At 40.0% G+C, this 17,793-nt stretch overlaps 1 protein-coding gene across 8 annotated transcripts in view; it reads right to left on the bottom strand.

Moving 5' to 3' along the window:
- The window catches only part of tsnax (translin-associated factor X), a 133,274-nt gene that overhangs the window by 77,822 nt on the left and 37,659 nt on the right, over nt 1–17,793 (bottom strand). For 5 of the 8 annotated variants that reach the window (XR_012100275.1, XM_073056669.1, XM_073056673.1 and 2 more), the window contains exons 2-3: nt 15,399–15,508; nt 11,292–11,406 (exon numbers count right to left, since the gene is read on the bottom strand). Coding sequence is in view for 7 of the 8 variants with exons in the window: in XM_073056669.1 (XP_072912770.1) it covers nt 11,292–11,406; nt 15,399–15,508 (225 nt within the window). In the remaining variant the exon portion in view is untranslated. The remainder of the gene's footprint in view (nt 1–11,291; nt 11,407–15,398; nt 15,509–17,793) is intronic. The other 3 variants (XM_073056670.1, XM_073056668.1, XM_073056672.1) reach the window with 1 other exon arrangement.

Here is a 17,793-nt window from a genome sequence, read left to right as displayed (position 1 = left end):
AAACCGTGAGTTCCAACTTGTGCACATTAGACTGTTTCATCAAAATGGGTTCATTTTTCTCTTTACTAACCCTTTAGTCAAATTAAGGATTATAAAGCTGAATTGCTTAATTGTATATGATGTATGTCTGTCTGTTATTTCATGGTACTGATTTGTAACAGGGTAACAAATCTTGCAGCATCCACACAAACAGGGGGTTTCGGGGTTTTGAACCTCAATCTCACACGTTTGGCATCCCTAGATTGCCTTCCCTAGACTTACACAGCCAACAGAACCGGGTTGTCAGATAAGTGACAATGCTCTGATGATGTAAAAAGACAGAGATTACTTGAGAGTTTGAGGGGCGGGCTGCTGACGTTGTGAAAGCCATAAAGTCACAGTACCCCCTTGGCACTGCTGTGGCTTACATGCAGGCAGTGGAAAAGGCATTTGGCATGACAAGAAGTCCAATAGAGCTCATGACGGGGTTTCAGAACATGTGTCAGTAGGGGGAGAAGCTTTCTGCCTACAGCTTTCAGCTAGAGATGCAGCTAAATTACTTGTGGAGTAGAGGGGCCATTTAGGTGGCTGAGGTGAATCAGTTAAGATTGGATCAAATAGTGAAAGGCCCCCAGTCCCAGGACCTATTGTTGGGATCTACAACTGTCTCATAAGACGCACCCCCCCCCCCTTGTTTATTGAGCTGATCAGAGAAGTATGGGAGGAGGAGAACATGTCAGAGTTGTGGGGGGAGGTGGGGTTGAAGGCTCTGTCAGCAGAATACAGTCCTCGATAGTAGCCCCTTGTGGTGCAGTGACAACAGATAGCCCAACCTGGGGAGTGGTAAAGGAGATCGTAGCAGAGTTGAGAACTGAGATGTCCCGGTTGTTATCAGCAGGTGTGCCCGCCCCCAACCCATACAATGGAACCGATAGGGAGGCCAACCCCCTAAGGGGACGGACAATGCAGAGGGCTGCTGGTGGCCGGGGTCTCACGAGAAGGGGAGCAGTCGGTATTGTCTCTTATCACTGTGGTGAAGAGTGACACTTCAGGCGGAAGTGTGAACGATGAGAAACCCCTCAGAGAGTGAGCCCCGGGTACACGAGCAGAGAGAAACATCGGGAAACTTAGGAGACCCAATGAGGAAACGGCCTGGCGTCTCGAGGGGAGCATGTTCCCAGCAACATATCAAGGACACTCAAAAGCAAAAAACCCTATTTCTGAAGGCTTAGTGGGGCCAAGCTCCTATGTATCACTACGGATAGAGGATATTTATGCTAGAGCCATACTCAATATAGGGTCATATGTCACCTTGCTGTACCATTCGTTTTACAACCAGGATCTGACACATTTACCATTGACGTCACTCAGTGCACTAGAGATCTGGGGTCTTAGTGATGGTTATTTGTCAGTGAAACTGGAGCTTTTGGAGGCCAATATGGGAGTGGCTAAGGACCTTGAGACATTAGCTCTAGTTTGTCCAGACTGCGTTGAGTAGGGCAGCATTTCAATTCCTGTGGGGACCAACACTCCTATTGTGAGGAGGTTCATGGGAGCCTGCAAGGAGAAAGCTGGAGAGCTTTTTGAGAACACTATCCCTTCACCCGATGTTTTGAGCTACTTCTGAGGAAGTGCGTGGCTGCACTATGCCGGATAACAAGTTCAGACGAGGGACTGTATGGTTTACCCAGTCAAAGCCAATCATGTTACAGCCTGAGGAAGAAGTGAGAGTAACAGGAAACACCAAATTTCCTGGAATGCCCGAGGGTGAGGCCCTCTTAGCGGATGCTTCAGAAGACCATGAAGAGGAGTCGGGATTACCTGCTGGGGTACTGGTGAGGCCTGAACTGCAGAAGCCCTCAGTTGTACAGGTGAGCAGAATGGCAGTGATTGTCAGTAACACTACGAAGAGGAAGGTCACCTTCAAGCGGGGGATGTCCCTGCCGCATCTCTTCCCAGTGACAGTAATGTCTAGAGTCCCTGTGAGACAAGCCAGGGAGAAACTATCTGCAAAGGGGTGAAAGTTGACTGCTGAGTCATTCAACTTTGGGGACTCCCCAGTACCTGCGGGTTGGAAGAGGAGGTTGATAGAGAAGATGTTGAAACTGGAAGGTGTCTTTTCCACTGACAAGCTTGATGTGGGTTGTTCTAAGAGCCCGCGTCACACTATCCAGGTGACTGAGGACACTCCATTTAGATAAAGGTCCTGGCGACTGGCCCCTGCAGAGGTGGAAGACGTTTGGCAGCACTTATTCAAGATGAAGGAAGTGGGAATCATCACTGAGTCCAGTAGCCCCTATGCATTCCCAATAGTAGTGGCCAGGAAGAAGAATAGTAAGGTACAGATGTGTGTGGACGATAGGACTCTAAACAGGCATACTGTCCCCGACCAGTATATGGTCCCAAGAATCAAAGATGCGCTGGCCTATCTGAGTGGTGTGAAGTGGTTTCAGTGTGCTGGACTTGAGGAGTGGATAACCTCAGGGCATATTGGGAGCCCCTGTGACCTTCCAGCATGTCATGGAGAAAACGGTGGGGGATATGAACTTGTGTGAGGTATTGGTGTACCTGGATGATCTCATTGTGTTTGGGTCTACCATAGAGGAACATGAAGCATAGCTACTGAAGGAGCTGGGCCACCTGAAAGCTGAAGGGTTAAAACTTTCCCTGGACAATTGCCAGTTCTGCAAGACGTCTGTTGGGCACATTGTCTCAAGGGATTGAGTAGCTATGGATCCATCTAAGATAGACGCGGTGACCACATGGCCAAGCTCCCAGACTGTGAACACTCTGTGCTACAAAAGGAGAGGAGGGTTACGAGCAGCTTAGCCTTTCGGAACCATTTGGAGCAAGGTGGGATACAAAATGTGAAGAGGTTTTTCAGCTACTTGAAGGAGCTGCTGACACGAGTGGCTGTGCTGGTTTTTTCATACCCACCAATTGCTGTATATACTGTATATGGATGCCAGCAGGGAGGGCTTAGGGGGTGTCCTGTATCAGAATCAGGGCACCAGGTTGAGACCTGCTGTATTTGTCGGTCGGAGTCTTTTGCCCTCCGAGAAAAACTATCCCACACACAAGTTGGAGTTTCTGGCATTGAAATGGGCTGTGGTGGCTAAGTTCAGTAACTACCTCTATGGTGCCAAGTTTGAGGTGAGGATGCACAACAACCCCCTAACTTGCATCCCGACCTCGGTGAAATTGGATGCCGCAGCCCATCGGTAGTTAGCGGCATTGTCTGCCTATGATTTCAGACTGAAGTACCAGCCGGGAAGCCGGAACATTGATGCTGATGCTTTGTCCCGACGTGCACATGAAGGGCTGGACAGAGATGAAGAGTGGGAGAGCGTTCCTGCCCTGGGAGTGAAAGCCATGTGTCAGTTTTTCATCATGGTGAAGGCAGAGGGAAGGCAAGGGCAGGATCAAGCGGTAGATCAATTGGGAGCTTCCAATGAGTCCAATTCCACAAGCTTACTGTAACCTGACTGCTCTGAAGACAAACCAGTTACCGGAATTGAGTCCTGGGAAGTGGCAGCTGCTCAGCGAGATGACCCAGGCATCGATGCCATTGGTCAGCGGTCAAATAGGGAGACATGGCTCAAGCAGAGAAGACAAAACACGCTGCAGTGCCTCCATTACTGAGTGAATGGCCCAGATGAGAGTTGAGGAACCAAATCCTCCGGACCGACCTTGGAGTTCCCAGCTGGTTCTGTCTGAGAAGTATCAGAGGATTGTGTTGAAGTCACTTCATGATGATCTTGGACATTTAGGGGTTGAAAAGACCTATGGATTGCTCAGAGATTGGTTCCACTGGCCCTGAATGAAGCTGGAGGTCAAAGAATACTGCCAAGTCGTGCATTCGATTTATACGGAGGAAGAGAGCCACTCCATTGTCCCACTTACAGAGTGCGGGGCCCCTTGACCTGGTGGGTATGGATTTCCAGTCAATAGAGGCAGATGCCAGCAACATGAAATATGTCTTAGTCATCATGGATCATTACACCATATATGCGCAAGCTTTCCCTACCAGGGATCAGAGGGTGTCCACGGTGGCCAAAGTGATTTGGGAGAAGTATTTCATTTATTATGGCCTCCCCAGGCGGATACAGTGATCAGGGTTGGGATTTTTCGAGAGTAGGCTCATCCATGAGTTACTGAGCATGCTTGGAGTCAAGAAGTCTCCAAGGAGTTGCCTTATCACCTGCAGGGTGATCCCCAGCCTGAGAGGTTTAATCGGACCTTGCTAGGCATGCTCAGAACCTTGGAAATCAGCAAGAAGAACAAGTGGAGTCAACATATTGGACATCTGGTCCACTGCTACAACTGTACATGAAATGAAGCTACTGGGTACTCATCATATTATCTGATGTTTGGGCACGAGGCGAGGTTGCCCATCGAGCTTTGTTTTGGGACTGGGAAAACCTACCACTGAAGACTTATCTGAGGTATGTGTCTGATATAAGAAGGGAGCTGAAAAAGACATGAATTAGCTGAGGTCGCAGCAGCGAAGCAGAATCAAGGAAATAAGAGGAGGTATGATCAAAAGACATGAGTGGTAGTCCAGGGGAGGCTTTGCTGTGTAGGCCAGAAGTATCCCAAAGGTTGTTGGAACCTGAAGTAGTAGATGAGGGGGTAAGGAGGTCTTAAAGAATCAGGAGACCACCAGAAAGGCTGGCCTATGTAGTACCGGGGGAACAGACTGTGGCACCTATCGCCTTGGAGAGCTATGTCACTGCCTTTTACACAAGGGTTGGAATTTGTACTTTGTATGAAGGGTTGGCAAATAATCTCAATGTCATGAGGACGTAACTAATTTTGGTGGGGGGGGGGGAGAATGTAACACTCTGGGAAACGTTTCACTGCTAAAGTAATGGTCTTTCTGTAGAAACAGTGTTTGCATTATGGTTAATGTTAATGGGTGCTTTGGAATGTGAGCCATCCAATGAAGGGAATGTATTTTTGTGCTGTGTGCCAGACACCAAGGTGATTTGGGTCTTTTGTTTGGCGAGAGATGGAGAGAAGACGCCAGAAAGGAGAGGTCGTAGACGGCAGAAAGGAGTGGCAACGGAGTGGGGCCGGGAATTGATGAAGCCCAGGGAAATCGATGGAGGATCTGCGAAAGGGAGACCGTGAGCTCCAACTTGTGTACATTAGATTGTTACATTAAAATGGGCCCTTTTCGTTTTGTTTTTTCTTCACTAAACCTTTAGCCAAATTAAGAATTATAAAGCTGAATTGTTTAATTGTCTATGGTGTACTGTCTGTTATTTCGCGGTACTGATTTGTAACGGGGTAACAAATCACGCAGCATCCACACAAACAGGGGTTTTGGGGTTTTGCACCTTAATCTCATACGTTTGGTGGGGCCAGATTGACTTCCCTAGACTTACGCAGCTGACAGAACCAGAATGTTACATCATCTAAAACGTTCTCTGCAGTTACTCATCTATGATCTGCCAAATCCAAAGCCTCCACAACTAAAAGAATCAGGAAGAGCAGGCATGTACATCGTAAATGGTAGGGCATTAAGGAATGCCGTAGAACAGAGTGATCTAGGAATAATGGTGCATAGTTCCCTGAAGGTGGAATCTCATGTGGATAGGGTGGTGAAGAAAGCTTTTGGTATGCTGGCCTTTATAAATCACAGCATTGAGTATAGGAGTTGGGATGTAATGTTAAAATTGTACAAGGCATTGGTGAGGGCAAATTTGGAGTATTGTGTACAGTTCTGGTCACCGAATTATAGGAAAGATGTCAACAAAATAGAGAGAGTACAGAGGAGATTTACTAGAATGTTACCTGGTTTTCAGCACCTAAGTTACAGAGAAAGGTTGAACAAGTTAGGTCTTTATTCTTTGGAGCGTAGATGGTTGAGGAGGGACTTGATAGAGGTATTTAAAATTATGAGGGGGATAGATAGAGTTGACGTGGATAGGCTTTTTCCATTGAGAGTAGGGGAGATTCAAACAAGAGGACATGAGTTGAGAGTTAGGGGGCAAAAGTTTAGGGGTAACACTAGGGGGAATTTCTTTACTCTGAGAATGGTAGCTGTGTGGAACAAGCTTCCAGTAGAAGCGGTAGAGGCAGGTTCGATTTCGTCATTTTTTTAAAAAATGGATAGGTATATGGACAGGAAAGGAATGGAGGGTTATGGGCTGAGTGCAAGTAGATGGGACTAGGTGAGAGTAAGCGTTCGACAAAGACTAGAAGGGCCAAGATGGCCTATTTCCGTGCTGTAATTGTTATATGGTTATATATGTAAGACCACCACCAATTCCAGGTTTCCCTCTGAGTTACACACCACACTGACTTGACCAAAACTCACTAGATCTTCCACCACAATAGAATCTACCCAGGACTACAGTGGTACAAGGTTGCCACCACCAACACTGATGGAAAATATCAATATTAAATTTGACAATTATGTCCAGTCCTCAAAACATGAATAGAAAAAAAAACATAACATCAAGAACCTTGAACTTTCTGTTGGATTCAATTATAAACCAGATTTCATACTTCCACAAACTGGTAAAATAATCTGGAAATGCTGACTGCTTCACAGCTAGAAAATCAATGTCATTAACACATCAATTGTAAAGTATAGGCTAATCAACACTTAATCCAATAACTGTGGTTCTGTTTATTTAACATTAATGCTTTTATTTTTTAAAGCACAGTGCAAACTCAACAAGAAGTACAATCAGTGGCTATTTTATTAGGTAAAGAAGTGGAACCCAGTGTGGCCTTCTGCAGCTGAGCCCCTCTTCAAAGTTCAATGGGTTGTGCATTGAGAGACGCTCTTCTGCACATCACTGTTGTAACGTGTGGTTATTTGTGTTACTGTCACCTTCCTGTCAGCTTGAAGCAGTCTGGCCATTCTCCTCTGACCTCTGTCATTAACAAGGCGTTTTTACCCATAGAAGTGCTACTCACAGGATTTTCTTTTATTTTTCACACCATTCTCTATAAACTCTAGAGACTGTTGTACATGAAAATCCCAGATCAGTAGTTTTGAGATGCCCAAACCACCCTGTCTGGCACCAACAATCATTTCACGATGACTTGCAGTGTCTTGAAAAAGTATTCAGCCCCCAACTCTTATGTAAATGAGTATTACAACAGGGATTTTGATCAATTTAACTGGGAATTCTTATTTGTGAATCGCAAGCTCCCTTTTTTTGCAGTAGAGCACAAAAGAAATACAGGGAAAATAGTAAAACGAAAAACTAGAAATTTAAAAACCATTCAAAAGTATTCATCCCCTTTGCTCAGTATTTAGTTGAACCACCTCAGTAGCTATTTTAGCCAATAGTCTTTTTGGACAAGTCTCTATTAGGTTTGCATACCATGACGGAGCAAGATTTGCAAAATTGTTCAAACTGTGCAAGGTTAGTTGGGGAGCAGCAGTGGACAACAATCTTGAGGTCTTGCCAGAGATGTTCAATTGGCTTAATTGAATTGACTATATTTCTTACATCCTTCACATACGTGAGGAGTAAAAATCTTTATGTTACATCTCCATCGAAATCTGCAAGTTATAGCAATTTGTAATAAATAATATGTTCAGTGAGATATACAACAGAACAGTCAATATAGCTTAGAAATACAATTGTATCAGTGTGAATTAAACAGTCTGATGGCCTGGTGGAAAAAGCTGTCCCAGAGCCTGTTGGTCCTGGCTTTAATGCTGTGGTACATTTCCTGGATGGTAGCAGCTGGAAGAGTTTGTGGTTGGGGTGACTCAGGTCCCCAATGATCCTTTGGGCCCTTTTTACTCACCTGTTGCTGTAAATGTCCTGAATAGTGGTGTTAAGGTCAGGACTCTGACAGGGCCAATCAAGGACATTAATTTGTTTCATTTGAAGCCACTCCGTGGTTGCTTCGGGTCATTATCCTGGTGAAAAATGAACTTCTTCCCCAGTTTAAGTTTTCTGGCAGAAGTAAGCAGGCTTTTATCCAGGATCTCTCTAAATTTAGCAGCATTCATCTTCTCTTTAATCCAAACCTGATTTCCAGTCTCTGCTACTGAAAAGCATCTCCAGAAAATTATGCTACCTCCACCATACTTTCCAGTAGGGATGGTGTTACCTGCCTGATGCGCAGTATTAGATTTATATCACACATACCACTTAGTGTCGAGGCCAGAAGGTTCCATCTTAATCTTGCCCAGCCACAAGACCTTCTTCCATATCTTCTCAGTATCTTCTAAGTGACTCTTTGCAAAGTCTTTACAGGCAAGGACATGCTTTTTCTTTTAGCCAGGGCGTCTTCCTTGCCACTTTTCCAAAAATACCCTTTCAGTGCAAAGCCTTAGAGATTATGGAGCCATAAACTTCATCTCCAGTTGCACCAACTGACTTCTGCAGCTCATTCAAGACTGACTGGTGGCATCAAGTGCCATTCTTCTCCAGCAACTGAGTTTAGAAGGGCAGACTGACCTAGGCAGTGTAGCTGCTGTTTCAGTTTTTTTCACTTTTTCATGATGGACTGCACTGAACTCCGAAGTATGTTCAGTGCCTTGGATATAGTCTTGTACCCTTATCTAGATTTGTATTTCTCTATTATAATTTCCCTGTTATGTTTCAAATGTTCTTTTGTCTTCATTTTGGCCTAGTCTGTTGAAAATCTACCATACTGTTGGACCTTAGAGAGACGGGGTATTTATTCAGGTGATCCTCCAATTTTCTACACCAACAAACTGGGTGAATTAGTAAGGTTGGGGAAGGGACGTATAAGTTATCATTATATGCTGATGATTTGTCACTATACATATCCGACCCTGAGATATCTATTCCTGCTATTTCATCCTTGCTTGCTCAGTTTAGTAACTTTTCTGGTTATAAATTGAATTTTAATAAGAGCGAATTATTTCCATTAAATATGCAAGTTCCAATTTATAAACAATTACCATTTAAAGTTGTCACAGATTATTTTACTTATTTGGGTATTAAAATTACCAAAAAAACATAAAGATTTATTTAAAGTTAATTTCTTACCTTTAATTGACCAAATTAAGCAACTTGCTACCAGGTGGTCTCCATTATCTTTGTCACTGGTTGGTCGAATTAATGCTATTAAGATGATGGTATTACCCAAATTCTTATATTTATTTCAAGCATTACCAATTTTTATTCCTAAATCTTTTTTTGATATTATTGACTCCAAAATATCTTATCTTTGGCAGAATAAAAATCCCAGACTAAGCAAAAAATATTTACAGAAGCCTAAGAAGGAGGGCGGTTGAGATTTTACTATTGGGCAGTTAATATACGATATTTAATATTTTGGACACAAGAATCGACTATAGCAGCTTGCCCACAATGGGTAAATTTGGAATGTAAATCTGTACAAAACTTTTCATTGTTTTCAATTTTAGGATTTTCACTTCCTTTTTCTTTATCTAAATTGAATAAACAAATAACTAATCCTATAGTCAAACATACATTGCGAATTTGGTTTCAATTTCGTAAATTTTTTGGTATGAATAAGTTCATTTTATCAAGCCCTATAATATCTAACTTTTTTTTTCGACCCTCTTTTATGGATCAAGCTTTTGTTTTATGGAAAACAAAAGGTATAACATGTTTTTGTGATCTGTTTTTGGATGATAGCTTTATGTCCCTTGAACAGCTATCTAATAAATATAATTTACCTAAAGCTCATTTTTTTAGATATTTGCAAGTTAGAAATTTTTTGAATAATGAGTTACAGTCTTTTCCGAAACTGTCCATCGGACATTACAGAAAGAATTTTAGCTCTGAATCCTTGTCAAATGGGTTTAAGTTGCTGTCATTCATAATATGATCATGAAAATACAGCCAGTAGTATCAGAAAAAATTAAGAAGGAATGGGAAAAAGAACTTCATTGTCTTATACCCACTGAGCAGTGGGAGAAAATTTTACAATTAGTCAATTCTTCTTCTATTTGTGCTAAACATGCCCTAATACAATTTAAGGTTGTACATAGAGCTCATATGTCTAAGGATAAACTTGCTCGATTTTATTCTTATGTTAATCCAACCTGTGACAGATGTCATTCTGATGTTGCTTCATTGACCCATATGTTTTGGTCTTGCCCTTGTTTGCAAAATTACTGGAAAGATATTTTCAGTATTATTTCAATAGTTCTGAATATCAATTTCCAACCGCATCCTATTACTGCAATTTTCGGTTTACCAATGGCGGATAATAGTCGTTTATCCCCCTCATCTCGACGAATGATTGCATTTGTTACATTAATGGCTAAAAGATCTATTTTATTGAATTGGAAAGAAATTAATCCTCCAACTATATTTCAGTGGTTTTCTCAAACTATCTCTTGTTTGAGCTTAGAAAAAATTAGAAGTGTTGTCTTTGATCCTTCAGTTAAATTTGAAGAAACTTGGAGACCATTTATTCAACATTTTCATTTGAGTTAAATTGTCTTTTCCTAAACCTCACTTTTATTATCCTTAATTATTTGGATGGAGGTTCGGAGTTATTGGCACTACTGTATATATTTGACATTATGCAATGGCCCATGTTGGCTAGTGTTTTTTCCCCCTCTTTTTTTGGGTTTTTTTTTAAATTTCTTTTGTTCATAAATACTATGAGTTTGGGAGGTTATTATATATTGATTATCATATATTTGAATGTCTACTTAAACTATTAACTATGTACTCTCAAACTCTCTGTATTCATGTTTCATTTATGTTTGCTTAAAAATTAATAAAAAGATTTTAAAAAGAAAAAAGAAAGAAAGAAAAAGAATTAGTAAGGTAATTTTATATTGCATCTGAGGAAAGTTAGCGCCGTAATTACAAAGAAGATGAAATTTTTCAGCCTCAAAATTTTGGTTTTTAATTTTTAGTAAATTGTTGACAGGTTTTGGAAGTTTTTGTTTATTCGACATAATGCACAATGCTTTGTAGATTAGCTCAAAAATCCAACTTCAATATATCTTACTTTAGAAAATGAGACAGTAAAATATGCAATTAGTTGTGGGAGCTGAATACTTTTTAAAGGCACTGTAGATAACATTTCTTCCCCTTTTCTGATGTTTGGTCTGAACAACAACTGAACCTCTTATCTTTGTCTGCATGCTTTTATGCATTGAGTTGCTGACACATGGTTGAATGATTAGATTTTGCATAACGAGCAAGTGTACAGGTGAACCTAATAAAGTGGCCACTAAGTGTACATACTCAGGTCTTTATTAAAGTCATCAAAATTCATGTGGGCAACACTGAGACACATCTGCTTTGGAAATAAAACAATAATTTCAATGTATTAAATATTTTAAAAATCAAATAAGTACAATGAAGATCTCATACCTGATTACCCTGTGAAGAAGAAAAATAGTGCGTTTGCTGTCAATGGTAACATCCCGACTGAGTTTAACCAGCCTCTCATGTTTATCATGCTTTGCATCAAGTTCTTTTTGAAAAGCTGATCAAAATAAGGGCAATAATTAATAAACACAATTTAGTGAGCACCCTATGACCCATTCACTGCAAATGATATGTAATTTTTAGTGAACAATAGAAACTGATGCATGTTTCACTTCTGTTAACATTGAAGAGCACTTCCTGAGAAATCCCTGAGGTAGAGAATGAAACCCAAGGTAACCTCCATAGCAGTGATTTACTTAAGCTATTTATAAAACAAGGTTTCTCTCCTGTTATCTACATATTGGTTAACCTAGAAAAAATTTCAAAACATTAAACACTCAGTTTCTTAGAGGGGTTATTCAGATTTTAATTCCAAATGTTGCATGAATATATATTTATTTTTTAAAAACCTGAAATTTCAAAGAGCCGGGAATTATTATTAAATGATATAATTGGTGCTAGTCTAATTTCCTTTACCTATGAAAACAACTGAACAATTGCAAATATACGAGAAAATATAATGAAAGGATAAAAATTAATGCTTTCTCATTCTTTAATAATAATTATTTCATTGTTAATTACTTGTGAAATAGTTACTACACTCATGTGGGTGAATGCAGCAAACAATTAACACATACAAAATACTTCCATAATCAAGTCATTTCAAATGATTTACCATTTTTTCCGAAAAAGAGGAAGATTAGCCAGAATTAATTTCTTTCTTTTCTGTAAATATCACCAAGGACTTTTCACGATTCAGCTAAAATGATACCCAAAGTTTGTCACCCCCTTACTACTTCATTGAAGGCCAATTTGAATTATTTGTTCTTATTTGAACCCACGTCATTCTGAATCACAGGCTAGCACGTTACTCGCTGAGCACTGAAACAGGTAAAAGGACAACTGTGAATATGCAAATAATACATAAAGTTGCAATAAAAAACTTGTGAACCCTTTTTAGTCACCCATTAATTACATTAATTTGCATTAATTACTCATAAAATGTGGTCTGATCTTCATCTAAGTCACAATAATAGACAAACATAATCTGCCTAAATTAATAACTCACAAACAATTGTACTTACCATGTCATTATTGAACATATAGTTTAATTCACAGTCTGGACTGGAAAAAGTACGTGAACCCTTGTATTTAATAACTGATAAAACATCCTTTAGCAGCAATAACCTCCATCAAATGTTTCCTGTAGCTCAGACTTGCACAATGACTAGGAGGAATTTTAGACCATTTCTCCATACAAAGCTATCAATATTTCTGGAATACTTCATCAATATTTCTGGAATACCTTGCATGAACAAACCTCTTCAGGTCATGCCACAGCATATCAATTTGGTTATGGTCTGACACTGACTAGGTCATCGCAAAAAGTGAATTTTCTTTTATTTTTAAACGATTCTGCTGTTTATTTACTCTTCTGTTTTGGATCATTGTCTTGTTGCATCATCCAACTGCTATTAAGCATCAGGTGATGGACCGCTACCCTGACATTCTCCTGTAAAATGTGTTGATACAATTTTGAATTCAATGCTTCCTCAATGATTGCAAGCTGTCCAGGCCCTGAGGCAGCAAAGCAGGCCCAAATCATGATGTTCCTTCCACCATGCTTCACAGTTGAGATAAAGTCTTGGTGGTGTTGTGCAGTGCCCTTTTTCTTCCAAATATAGCAGTGTGTACTTCTGCCAAAAAGTTCAAATTTTGTCTCATCTATTCACAGAACACTGTGGAACATCCAGGTGGCTTTTTGCAAACTTGAGATGTGTAGGAATTTTTTTTTGGAGAGCAGTGGTGTCCTTCCATGAACATTATCCTTGTTCAGTGTTTTTCTTCTTGTAGATACATGAACAGAGACTTTAGAAAGTTCTAGACATTCTGCAGGTCTTTTGCTGGGTTCTTTTTTCACCTCCTTCAGTATTTCATGTTGTGCTCTTGAAGTGATCTTTGAACAATGACCACTCCTAGGGAGAGTAGCAACAGTACAGAATTTCCTCCATTTGTAGCCAATTTCTCTTACTGTAGACTGATGAACTCTCAGGTCTTTATAAATACTTTTGCGGCCTTCTCCAGTTTCATGTATCTCTATAATTCTTCTTCCAAGCTCCTCTGAAAGTAGTTTTGATCAAGGTATGGTGCATGATGCACATAAACAGAACTTTCGTGAGAAGTGCAGGCTGTCAGTAACCTGACTTTGTGTGTGTGTTTTATAGGGCAGGACAACACTACACCCCATACCTCCAATCTCATCTCACTGATGGGAACAACCAACTCCAAATAGCTTTTGCAGAAGGCATTCCCCCAGATTCACATACTTTTTTGAACCTAGACTGTGACTGTTTTAATGGTGTACTCAGTATTGCCAAGAAGTAGTACAATTGTTTGTGTGTTATTAGTTTAGGCAAATTGTGTTTGTTTATTATCGCAACTTACATGAAGATCAGAAAATCAAGTAAATGCAAAGGGTTCACAAATTTTTTCTTGCAACTGTGTATGTACTTAGAACTTTGAAAATGTGGAATAAAAAGTCAAAAATCAGAGACCATGCTTAGCAGGGAAAGACAAGAATTACATTTGTGGAGTGCCTTTGGCTCTGTCAGGAATGGAAATGACTGACAGCACACCCATATTGTAAACTATCATTGCATTAACTGTCAATATTCCCATAGCAGATATGTGTTTTTGAAAATAATCAACACATATTCTCTGATCACTTATAGCCATAACCTTGGTGCCTTCACCATTCAAAAAATTACTAAAACATTCAAAATTTAACTGAAACAAAGGGGTGTGAACATCCTTTTGTATATGTATATACAAGCAGATTATAGCAATATCCATAAAATACTACTCTAATTATCTAAATAATCGGCAACTCTCCCAACACTGTTCAGAAAACTAAACACCAATATTGGTGTTTTCTTCAAATGAGCTGGTCCTAATCCTCAAAACATAAATCTCCGTCACACAAGAGAAAATCTGAAGATGCTGGAAATCCAAGCGAATGCGGCCTCCCCCTCCACTATTCTCCATTCCCTTTTCCCTCTCTCACCATATCTCCTTTCCTGCCTCCCTTTGGTGCTCCTCACCCCCCTTTTCTTTCTTCCATGGCCTTCTGTCCTCTCCTATTAGATTTCCCTTCTCCAGCCCTGTGTTTCTTTCACCAATCAACTTCCCAGCTCTTTTCTTCACCTTTCCCCCTCCTGGTTTCACTATCACCTTCTGTTTCTCCCTCCCCTCCTCCCAAGTTTTAAATCTACTCATCTTTTTTTTCTCCAGTCCTGCTGAAGGGTCTCAGCCTGAAACATTGATCGTACTCTTTTCCATAGATGCTGCCTAGCCTGCTGAGTTCCTCCAGCAATTTTGTGTGTGTTACTTGCTTAGTTGGTTAACTGGTCTTTGTAAATTGTCCTGTGATTAGGCAAGGGGAAAATAGGTGGGCTGCTTGGTGTTGAGGGTCATTGGGCCATAAGGGCCCAATCCACGCTGTATCACTAAATGAATAAAACTATAAAGGAACCTTTTTGAATTTAGCTGACTTGATGCAGAATAAATCAGCATTCTTACTCAGAATCAAACATCCAGAATGCTTACATAAAATGTGGATTTAAGGCAAGATAGGACTGGACTCCAGTCTAATGTTGCTAAGGTTGTACAGCTTCTGATACTCACTGTCAAACCTGTCACTTCAGTGAAGTAATAATTGGTGGAGGAGCACATAAAAATCTCAACAATTCATACCTTCAATAAGATTGAGGTAAACATTTTTGGAAGGAATTATCTCAGATATTAATGGCTGTGAAATGAGATTTTGCTTAAATGCATTGTGTAATTCTATTTTTGAATTTTCATTATCATATTGTGTTTCTTTGTATCCTTCTTAGCATTCCTATTTATCAAGTTCTCAGTCTTTCCTCCATTGTGTTGACCCCAATGTGTTAGTCCAATGATAGGACAAAATTGATCTTGACTGGTGCTGAACACTAAAAATTTGATGCAAGTAACAATAAAAGTTGAGGATCAATAAAACACACTTACACTCAAAAGATAACAGCACTGGTGACAATGGGTTTACTTTACTCTGTCCTTCCTCTTTTTGATTTCGAGGCTGCATGTTGTCATGCTTTCTCTTTCGAAACCTACCTGAGCTCAAAGGAAAATATGAGAATTACATTGTGTCTTTCGCAGATACAAAAATTATTCTATTTCTATAGATCATTATCAATATTCTAAACAAATTCTGCAATGTTTCATAAGTGTTCTAACCAGCAACAAAAAAAATCAGATTATGCACTGCCCCGATGAAGCAATAAGATTACAGTGTCATATTATTGATTTGAATCACACAGACGCTAGGTATTTCAACATAAAGTTTATCCAAATTAGAAATCTTTGATCTTACAGCAAGAAGTGCTTTAGAATTCATTTAAAGGTTCACAATAACAAACAGTAAAGTTACTTTGATTGGTATAATTGGCATTTGGTATAATTGCTCCTCAGACAGGATGAAGAGGTCAATACTCCCCAATGCCATTAGGCTTTACAATTCTACCGCCAGGACTTAAGAACTTTTTAAAAGCTATTATTAATGCTTTTTGAGATGGTGATTTAGATGCATATCATATTTTTTTACTGAGTTAAGTATTGTATGTAATTAGTTTTGCTACAACAAGTGTATGGGACATTGGAAAAAAAGTTGAATTTCCCCATGGGGATGAATAAAGTATCTATCTATCTATTTATCTAAAATCGGTCAGGGTTCTGGTTGTTGCACATTTAATCAATGTTCCTACTCCCTGAAAATTTTAAACAAATGTGGATTTAAGACTGTTCAAATTTCTGTCATATGTTCCTGACTAATGTAACATGAAGAGCTACATGCATCCTTGAATGGTAAAAATGACTTCAGAAGGTCACTGGTTAAAAGCTATTTAGTACCTAATATGAAGAAAAGTTTTAGAACACAGTTTAATAATTAGGAACTTGCACAGGTCAGGCATGTAATTTGAGAGGTGCTGCAGGCTTTCCATTTTATTTACACTGGGATTCTGTGTGTTCTCAATTTATGGAGTCCAGGTTCTCCATGAAATTTCAAATGCTTCTTAAGATACAGGGTTTATGGGCTAAGGATACCATAGGTCAATGAGATATAACACCTATTCAAAAACGATTTGAAAGAATTATTCCTTTTTTTTCTATTGATTACTTGCCAGAACAAAGCTTTAAAAAGTATGGTCAACATTCTAACTACTTGGCTGACCCACTGAGCAGAACTAGGGCTTCAGCACTGAGGACATTAGCTGGGAAAGCATGCTTTTGTTCACTTGCTTATCCTGCCACTGAATTTGGAACATTGTGCAGGGGGAACATTAGAAGCCATATTATAGTACTTTGAGAAGGCTATTGTAGGGCAGTCCATTTCTCAGAAGCTCAGGATGGCAAGGTAAAGATCACTATCTTTGTATCTATGAGCTTTGTGTCAGTTTCAGCTACAAAACATTGAGTTTCAGCTACGAACACTCATTTCCTCAAAGACAAAAACTCTTGTTTGTGCACTAAAAGTCAATGGTAATGTTTGCTTTCGCTCAGAAGTGGCTCCCAAAATTTATAAAGTTGTCTGAATTTTCTAGGTTCTTTGGGTGGATGTTTATTGGATGGGAAGCAGTATTTATTGTACAGCAAGCAATCTACTATAGGATTTCTCATTTCTAATTGCTTTTACTCCTTCCTCACCCACTCCAACCACAACATCTCTAAACACGCAGAACTCTGTTCCCTCCTTATCAACCCAACCTCATCATCAAACCCACAGACAAGGGCAATGCTATTCTTTTCTGGTCAACTGATCTCTGAAGATTACAGCTCTCCGATATCTCTTCATACCTATTACTGGACCAAAACCCCACCAAAGGACTTCAGGCTGCTATCTCCTGTACCATCGCACATCTGACCACTTCAGGAAATCCCCTCTACAACCTCCAACCTGATAATTCACAAATCCATACTCCCTATTTCTATCTCCTACTGAAGATTCACAAACAGTATTACCTTGGTAGTCCCATTGTTTCTTACTGCTCTTATCTAACTAAACTCATGTCCTCATAACTTGACCATCACATTCTACCTTGTCCAAAATCCATCTGGAATATATTGCACACTCGCCACCATTTTAACCACTTCCAATTCCTTGGGCCCCTATCACTTCATGTTTACTATTGACGTCCAGTCATTAAACACCACCATTTCCTATGCAGGAATAGGCATTCCAGGGCAACAAACTGCAATTGCAAGAGATTCTGCAGATACTGAAAATCCAGAGCAACAAACACAAATTGTCAGATGAACTCAGGAGGTCAGGCAGCATCTATAGAAATGAATAAACACTGAAATTTCAGGCTGAGACCTTTCATCAAGACCCTGGAGACTGAAGTTC

The sequence above is a fragment of the Hemitrygon akajei genome, chromosome 9, assembly GCF_048418815.1.
Source record: "Hemitrygon akajei chromosome 9, sHemAka1.3, whole genome shotgun sequence".
NCBI lineage: Eukaryota > Metazoa > Chordata > Chondrichthyes > Myliobatiformes > Dasyatidae > Hemitrygon > Hemitrygon akajei.
This window is presented reverse-complemented; position numbering and strand designations above follow the sequence as displayed.